Source organism: Mytilus galloprovincialis, chromosome 4 (assembly GCF_965363235.1).
Source record: "Mytilus galloprovincialis chromosome 4, xbMytGall1.hap1.1, whole genome shotgun sequence".
Lineage (NCBI taxonomy): Eukaryota > Metazoa > Mollusca > Bivalvia > Mytilida > Mytilidae > Mytilus > Mytilus galloprovincialis.
Genome location: NC_134841.1, coordinates 30,643,948 through 30,653,799, shown reverse-complemented (window position 1 = coordinate 30,653,799; position 9,852 = coordinate 30,643,948). Strand labels below are relative to the sequence as shown.

Sequence of the window (9,852 nt, the reverse complement as noted above, 5' to 3'; positions counted from 1 at the left end):
CCAAAGTACACAGATGCCCCACTCGTACTATCATTTTCCATCTTCAGTGGACGGTGAACTAGGGATCAAAACTTTAATTTGGCATTAAATATAATATCAAAGGGAACATGTGTAGTAAGTTTCATTAGTTGATTGGACTTCAAATCCATCAAAAACTACCTTGACCAAAACTTTAACCTGACAGATGGACGGATGAACGGATGGACAAATAGACCGACAAGCGAACAGACGGATGAACAATCTGACAAGACTAATAAACGAACAATCGGACGAACTAAAACGGAGGCACAGACTAGAAATCATAATGCCCCTCTTTTATTGTAGGTGGCGCATAAAATAATTAACAAATATAATTATATTTATCAAAGTTGTACATATATCGATGCTAGTTTGTTTTGTTTGGTAAGGAGCATGTGTTTATGCTATTTATAGAAAGTTCTGTTTGATTGGATATATAAAGTATGCAGGAAGAATTTCATGCACGGGTGGTTTGATAGTAGTTAAATTTAGTCATTCGAGTCATTGCAGTGCTCTAGATGCTTTTTTCCAAATAAATAATTAGGAAAATTATTTATTTACAGGTTGATAGTCCAAGAAGAGTCGCAAATATTGATGTTGCAGTGCTAGTTAGAGACAAGACAATTTTCATAATTCTCATTGATATAAAATGAATTTCGTGTACTTATTACCTGAATAAAAATGCACTTGACTTTTGCAAGTGGCTACTCCCATGTGAGAGTTTTGTATTATATTGATAAATGTTTTATGTTCGGTTGAGGTTACCAATTAGAACATAATAGTATCATTGCGGTACCACTCCAATGCATTGCACTGCCATCATTGGGATTCGCTCTTCATCCATGTTAAATTGTCATCAAGACATTGAAAAATCTACCAAATTATTGGGAGGTGTCAGTGCTTATTGTGCCAAATTGTGGTCTTCCACAAAGCACTTTAAAGATATCACATTATCAGTCTGATTAAAATTTTGGTTTTATAATTTGAGGACGCAGGTTTCTTTTATAAAAAAAAGTACTTTTTTTCTGCACAGAAACTCCAGCTGTGTAAATAAGTTTACTCTATTATTGAAATTCAAGAGGTTTATATTATCAGACAAAAAGACTTTTTTTTTCGGGAAAGTGTTTACTTTTGTTAAATATAAAATAATTTGAGTTTTAATAAGGCAAGAATTTTTAACTTATTGGTTTATTGACAGACTTAATTCTTTGAAATTTTCATGCTGAAATTTAATTCTTTTTTTATTTTCCAGTGTGGATTAGCTGAAGTAAAAGATGAAATACACTTGGTCTTCCATTGCACCAAATTAAACAAGGAAAATGTTTAAAACTTTCTCTCATGAAGTCATGTAAAATAAACTTATCTAGTTCTCCTGAAAAGTTATTTTTTTTGATGACCTGTGCCTTGACATTTTAGTAATTAATGTTCCTTTTCATTAGTTAAATTTATAATTTAATAACTATAGCTTGCTTGACATTTTTACAGAGAGAGCATATAAGGGAAAAAAAACATGCCAATTTTATTAATTCAAAATAATTCTTAGCTTACCTTACATATTGTGCATGTAGCACATTTCCATAGTGACCATAAAATATGATTTTGTTGTATCATTCATGTTTTTGGCAGGACCTACACAAATGTATATACAGGTTGCAACCCCCAGGTGGAGATATCCTTAAATTAGGGACTGTCCATCAGTCAATGGGGTGACATTTTACTGTTGTAGAAAAACTGTTTTTTTAACTTAAAAGGGGAAAAAATCTTGGACATGTTTTGACCACATACTACCAGATAGATGTAGAGTTCTTAGTGGCAGATCCAGAACTTTTCATAAGGGGGGCCCGCTGATTGTCCTAAGGGGGATCTTGCTTCAGTGACTATATAATCAACCTATCTTTTCCAAAGAAATGCCCCCCCCCCCCCCTTTGGATCCACCTATGGTTCTTTGGGTATAGTTTCCTCAAATAATATAATAATATAAATATGTGCTCATTTGTACTTAGTGGTTTTTACAAAACAAATTTTTTTTTTATATCACTTGAAGTGTACCTCTCATAATAGGGATAGTCATTACATTGAGAGGTTATCCCTCATTTGAGGGGTTGTTGGGGTTGTTCCCGACCTGAAATGATGTCAGTACAACAAAAATGATAGACTCAACTATACAATCCTGTAAAGCATTACATATGGTTTATACTACATAATACTTTATAGACCTTTCTTTCATTTCTATTTATTAATATTATGGTATGTTATTTTAAATTGATTTACACAAAAAAAAAGCATGCATGCGGCGTGCGGTCGAGTAGACCCGCCGGGGAAAATATAGTAGTGTAACATATTCAAAGCAGATTACTGAATTATGAAATTTGAATGTTCTTTTTGGATTGTCTTTTTATAAATACTTTTTCGACAGCCACCAAAATAAACTTGACATTCATTTTGTGCAACTCCATTAATTATTTGCTATCATGTTATCATTAAAGAAAGAATAAAAGCTACCTTCTGCAAGAGACTTTCCAACCAAAGTGATATTTAACCTAAGTGAACAGGCAGTTCAGTGAAACTAGTTATTCGAAATAAATTCCCTCTTGATAAAAGTGTTCACAAATTAGAACAAAAGAAATCATAGTGCCCAATAAATAGCCGTGAGGTATTTTGTCCAATGAACCATGAAGCCTAAATACAGTGTTGTAAAATCTGTTCAAGTTCAAAACACAAGTTTAACCTTTCTAAAGCCATATGAAAAAAATACGCCAACTTCTGTTTTATTGTGATTTTCTAGGTGCAAAGACACTAGAAAAATTAAATGAGGATTTTTTTTTTCATCATTATCAATTTGTTTTTTAGTTTGCAGAACAATAGCATTTTGCATGGGCGGGTCCAGGTAAGGGCGTAAGTGACGTACGCCCCCCTTTTCAAACAATTTAAATAAAAAATAATATTGGCATCTGCTATTGAATTTGACAATACATCATCTATACTATTAAACGAGAAGACCCAGTGGCGGATCCAGAGCCCTCTACGCCCCCCTTTGCTTGGACTTTTTTCTTTTTTTTTTGAAAAATGATTTATCAGAAAAGATTTCGTGAACTTTGCCATTTCCGAGGGCCCTCATGGGGTTTTTGATTATGTGATTACTTGGCCGTTTTTTTAATGATTATTTGATTATTAAGCCAAATATTTCATGATTATTTGATTACCTAGGACTGTATTTTTAGTTTATGATTATTTGATTACTAAAGATAAGCAAATATTTAATGATTATGTGATTATATTGGCAAAAAAATGGTGATTATGTGATTACTAGGACCCCCCCATGAGGGGCCTCAGAAATATAGAGAAAACTATGTAGACAATATCAATAAAAATCCAGGCACTGCTATTTGTCAAAAACGTCACAATATTTTCAATATATTCCAGGCGCTTATTTATTGAAATATTATATAAATTTAACAACAGGTGAATTCTGGGGAAGTACATTGCATTTTCTGCATAAAAAGGTCCACAAAATTTTTCGCCTCGCTCCGCTCGGCAAACCTCAACTGCCTCCCCTTAAAGGGAAGGCAATTTACGGCCCTGACTGGGTCTCATTTGGCTTGATTATAAAATAAATTTCTAGTATGTGCAGGTCTCGAGGTGCAAGTAAATAACTTTAATTAAGCTTGATTGCATATAGTGTTCATTATTCTCTCTCTAAAAAAAAGATGAATTCGTTTACGCTACAAACTTTACCTTTGTTGACGACCGTTTTGAATTTCCTATCTCTTCAAAAAGTGAAAAGTTAAACTCTAAGGTTGTCGTTATCATAGCGGTCCAAGTCTGTAATTCGGTGGTTGTCGTTTGTTGCTATGTTACATATTTGTTTTTCGATCTTTGTTTGTACATTATTAAAACCGTTATTTTTCTGGTTTGAATTAAATTGTTAAACATCTGTCATTTTGGGGACTCTCCCTCTGGTATATTTCGTCCCTCTTTTATAGCTGACTATGCGGGGGGGGGGGGTGTCTTATTATTGAAGGCATTATGATGACCTATAGCTCTTACGACATAGTTTTTTTGGAATGGCCCTTATCGGCTTCCGTATGTGTGTATCCTGTGGGTTGAATTCGAATAGGAAAATAAAATTGGACGTAATTAAGAGTTATCTTTCGGTTATTCCTGGGCAAACAGCTTCATGTAAACTAAAACGCACAACTATTAGTACTCCAGAAGGCGATTGGAAGAAGTTCTGTCTGGCGCGTATGGTGGGCTTATGTCCGGGCGAATATGCATGTACATGAATTGAGGAGATTATTTTTTTCAAATCTCTCTATATATATATATATAATTTTTTTTTTTTTAAAGTTGGGTCGATTAAAAGCGCGTGATCATTATAATTCTTTCTTCACTGACTTGTAATATGTCATATATTTGTTCCTTTTTTGTCAAAGTCTGAATCTACCGTCAAATTCACGCAAAAACAGGTAACTGCTGTACTTTTACTGACTATTATTATGTGCTTCAAATACATTCAGGTTTTTTTTCTTAATTATTGACTGTCGATTTTCATGTTCTTTGGGATCTAACATTACAATATATACATGCAGAGAATTATACAATTCTGGTAGCTTTTATTCACAGTCCTTCACAATGGGAATGGTTGTAGTGCATTGGCGGATCCAGGGGTTGGGGGGGTCGGGGTTGGACCCCCTTTTTTTGGCCGATCAATGCATTCGAATGGGACATATAGTTGGAACCCCCCCCCCTTTTTTGGTCCTGGGTTGGGAACCCCCTTTTTAAAATGGCTGATTCCGCCCATATAGTGTACAACCCTTTCCTTTTGATTATTTGATGAATAAAAATATTTGGACTGAAGTTTTCTTTAATATATAAATTTGGACGCTGAGATATGATATACATGTATGTTGTTTTAATTTTTATGTTACATCTGAACATCTCTGAAAATCAATAAGTTCATATGTCCATTAAAAAATTTGCGCAGAAATAGGGGAGTAGATAATAGATACATTTAATATGGTTAATAGAACAACACTAAAATTATATTACTAAAGTTTGCATTTTTTGTCGACAGATTATTTACCCCACATTATTAAACATATTTTACTAGTAGTAAGATAACTGGTTTCGGCATTTTCTTTAAAACAAATTGCCAATTCAACACAATGAGTGAATCAAACATAAAAATGAACAAATTAGTATGTTGCTGTTTTAATTTGTATTGATGTTATTAATTTACAGAAATGGTATCTATATTCAATAAAGCCGTGGTCAACTCCCAGGAACAATTAAGACGGTCGACCTAAGCGAAAAATGTGAAACTCAGTACAAGTGGACGTCGTTAGCCTATATATATATATAAGAAGATGTGATATGTCGAGTGCCTATATGACACAACTCTCCATCCAAGTCACAATTAGCCCATTTTAGAGAACCGATGATTATTTCGCTCTCCTGCATTTTTTCATAGTCCATTTAAGGACCAAAAACAAAAAATGCGCTATCGGCTTAAAGTATAAAAAAAATTAACGCCAGGTTTTATTTAATAAGTCCATTTTAATAGCGAAAAGCAAAAACGTCAATGCCCATTTAAAAATAGCGCTATTTTTTTAAACGTCGATCCAATAAATTTCTAATTTATGATTTCTTTTATGCCTTAAATTCCCATCAATGGCATCATCCGGAGGGCTTCGGTCGCCTTCTACAATCCTCTACCTCAAAAAAAGAATGTAAAAAAACACACAACAAAGACTTAAAATATTCCTTTTTTTAAAATTATATCAGATATATGAGATTATGTTTAAAAATAGAACATATTATTGCGCGAAGTCTAACTTTAGTATAATTATAATAATTATGACGTAATGTCCAGAACTTTCCAATCACAAAGGATGAAAATAGTCACATGACCCATACCTATAAATACCTAAATCCCGCCATCTTGCTGCCTAGACGCAACTAACGACAAAGAGAAAACAGAACTTATTACACAAGAAATAACTCAATTATAAGAATTGGTAAGTGTAAATTAAAACAATATATTTAATTTATTAACCAAGATGTGTATAGGTAAGGCAATACCATTATTATTCCTATTTGTTTTATTATCGCAGAACTTTGTTTGGAAAAAAAATATTCATTCTGACATTCAGTCGCCATATTGAAAATTTTTCATAATTTTATATTTCTTCTGGGTTCTTTTCTCTAAACAAAACCAAATCCATTAATTTCGCCTGGATCCTGTCACATTTAATTCATGTTCCAAACAATTTCATTTCGTTTTGATGAACTAGAGGATGGTTTCTTCGTCATCATCTTTGTTTACCCGTTGAACTTGAACTCCCCTTTTTGTTTTGAAATATAATGAGAATATATAAGAAATATTTTTCAACCATTCAATTTTAAACGGGTTGGAAACGGGAAATGTTTTCTTAGTCATGCTTTTTCCTATTTTGTAAAATAATGATGGTTCTGTTGATGTGTTTAAACCGGATCTCAGTGTTTAGGTTTAACCAGTTGAAATCTTTCCTGGTCTGCTTCAAGAAGGAATGATTACTATGACAAATCAATATATATTTATACACACCCTGGAAATGTTGTCTTGGGAACAAGTCAATTTGGCACCCTATTTTATCATATTTACATTTCTAAAAATCACAAGTCTTGAAACTATTATTTTGACTGGGTATTATATATTTCTAGGATATAAAAAAGCAGGATACAACTACTTGAAGGAATTTTTTATTGCGTCTTTATTCACAACAAAAATCTACAACTGGAAACGCAAAACTTGAGCATTTTATATCCAACCAACACAACAATTTAAAGTTGTTTTGTATGATTATGGTACACCAGGTGACCTGAAGTCTATTAGCTTGATAGACCTGATTTGACAATCTTCCCGTTTTATTGGCTTAATTTTGTCAAAATACCTTTTCCATGATTTTTAATAAGAAAATCCTTATGCAATCAGCATCTGTACAGTTGGTATTTTTGAGAGCTTTTTCTGATCTTTATCATACTTCCTGAATTCCAACTTCATAGAAGAGCATACTGGGGGTTCTGATCCTGGATCCCGCTTGCTGTTTTGCCTGAATCCTGTATCCTGCTTACACTATGTATGAAAGTAATTCTCATTTTTTGTAATTTCCTGTTTTCTCGACAAAAATTCAAAATTTTTACAAAATTACATCTAAAAGTTGTATTGTTTGTACAGAAATGTGTAATAAATAAATTTGGTGTATTTACTGTCTTCTGATTGGTTAAAATTACTAGTTTTATTTTCAATGTTGTCAATTTTTATGGCGAGGCACCTACTCTGACGTTGTGTATCCGTATATGTGTGTGCGTTGTTATTGTTGATATAAATAATATAAAAAGTTCTTTGAGCTTTATTTTTGATAGAATTTTATAATGAATGGCAAAAATTTATTTTGAATTTATTGAACCATAAAAGTGGATTATTCAATGTGAAGAGTCAAAAATTAATTAAAGATGGTTCCTTGCTTAAAAATCAAACCTTAATGATGCTTTATCAATTGACAATTTTCTTAAATCATTAAATTTTATTTTTCAGACAATGCAGATCTTCGTTAAAACACTAACTGGTAAAACCATCACCCTAGAGGTTGAACCATCAGATACCATTGAGAATGTCAAAGCTAAGATTCAAGACAAAGAAGGTATCCCACCAGATCAACAGAGATTAATCTTTGCAGGAAAGCAACTTGAAGATGGCAGAACCCTATCAGACTACAACATTCAAAAGGAGTCAACACTCCATCTTGTACTCCGTCTGAGAGGAGGTATGCAGATCTTTGTCAAAACATTAACTGGCAAAACAATCACTCTAGAGGTTGAACCATCAGATACCATTGAGAATGTCAAAGCTAAGATTCAAGACAAAGAAGGTATCCCACCAGATCAACAAAGATTGATCTTTGCCGGAAAACAACTTGAAGATGGCAGGACACTATCCGACTACAACATTCAAAAGGAATCAACACTCCATCTTGTGCTCCGTCTGAGAGGAGGTATGCAAATTTTTGTCAAAACATTAACTGGTAAAACCATCACCCTAGAGGTTGAACCATCAGATACCATTGAGAATGTCAAAGCTAAAATCCAAGATAAAGAAGGTATTCCACCAGATCAACAGAGATTAATCTTCGCAGGAAAGCAACTTGAAGATGGCAGAACCCTGTCAGACTACAACATTCAAAAGGAGTCAACACTCCATCTTGTGCTCCGTCTGAGAGGAGGTATGCAGATCTTTGTCAAAACATTAACTGGTAAAACCATCACCCTAGAGGTTGAACCATCAGATACAATTGAGAATGTCAAAGCTAAGATCCAAGATAAAGAAGGTATTCCACCAGATCAACAGAGATTAATCTTCGCAGGAAAGCAACTTGAAGATGGCAGAACCCTGTCGGACTACAACATTCAAAAGGAATCAACACTCCATCTTGTGCTCCGTCTGAGAGGAGGTATGCAGATCTTTGTCAAAACACTTACTGGCAAAACAATCACTCTAGAAGTTGAACCATCAGATACTATTGAGAATGTCAAAGCTAAGATTCAAGACAAAGAAGGTATCCCACCAGATCAACAGAGATTGATCTTTGCTGGAAAACAACTTGAAGATGGCAGGACACTATCCGACTACAACATTCAAAAGGAATCAACACTCCATCTTGTGCTCCGTCTGAGAGGAGGTATGCAGATCTTTGTCAAAACATTAACTGGTAAAACCATCACCTTAGAGGTTGAACCATCAGATACCATTGAGAATGTCAAAGCTAAGATCCAAGATAAAGAAGGTATCCCACCAGATCAACAGAGATTAATCTTCGCAGGAAAGCAACTTGAAGATGGCAGAACCCTGTCAGACTACAACATTCAAAAAGAGTCAACACTCCATCTTGTGCTCCGTCTGAGAGGAGGTATGCAGATCTTTGTCAAAACACTTACTGGCAAAACAATCACTCTAGAGGTTGAACCATCGGATACCATTGAGAATGTTAAAGCTAAGATCCAAGACAAGGAAGGTATTCCACCAGATCAACAGAGATTAATCTTCGCAGGAAAACAACTTGAAGATGGCAGGACTCTTTCAGATTACAACATTCAAAAGGAATCCACACTCCATCTGGTTTTGCGTCTACGTGGTGGAAATTAAACTGAACAAACATTTTACCTTTTAAACACAACACTTACAAGAACGAAACTTTTGTGCAATTGATCAATAAAGTTAACTACACTTAATCTTCCTCCATTGCAATTTACAAAAAAAAGTATTCCGAAAAATTTGCCAACACAGGTATATATTTGGTTTGATATAACTTGTCCATGACCTTTTCCAATGATCGTCAATGAGACAACTCTCCACAAGAGACCAAAGACATATAAATTAACATCTATAGGGCAACATACCAAATTTTGTTAATAATTATCCAATGGCAGCTGCAGGAATACCAAAACATTGTATTTTGGAAGGTAGACCTGGATGTTTCATACTTTGTTTATAGATGCCTTATGTTATTAAGTTTCTGTCTGTCATTTGTCCATTGTCCTTGACCTCATTTTCATGGTTCAGTGACTACTTGAGAAAAAGTTCAGATTTTTTTGTGATGTTAATTTCTAGTAATGGGTAACTATATTTGGTATGTGCGTACCTTGCAAGGTCCTCATGACAGTTTTCACATGACCTCAACCGTATTTCATGAATTAAGAAGTTTTGGTGGTCATTATTAAAAAGACGTATGATCGCCAATGAGAACTCAACAAGAGACCATATGACAAAGAAATTAATAACTAATGGTTGCTGTTTGG

General features: G+C 34.0%; 1 protein-coding gene across 1 annotated transcript; it reads left to right on the top strand.

Annotated features, from left to right (window-relative positions):
- Positions 1–5,901: 5,901 nt before the first annotated feature.
- Positions 5,902–9,285, top strand: LOC143071855 (polyubiquitin-C). Its single transcript, XM_076246468.1, has 2 exons — positions 5,902–6,035; positions 7,595–9,285. Exon 2 carries the CDS (start codon positions 7,598–7,600, stop codon positions 9,197–9,199), a length of 1,602 nt encoding a protein of 533 aa, XP_076102583.1. The 5' UTR covers positions 5,902–6,035; positions 7,595–7,597; the 3' UTR covers positions 9,200–9,285.
- Positions 9,286–9,852: the final 567 nt, after the last annotated feature.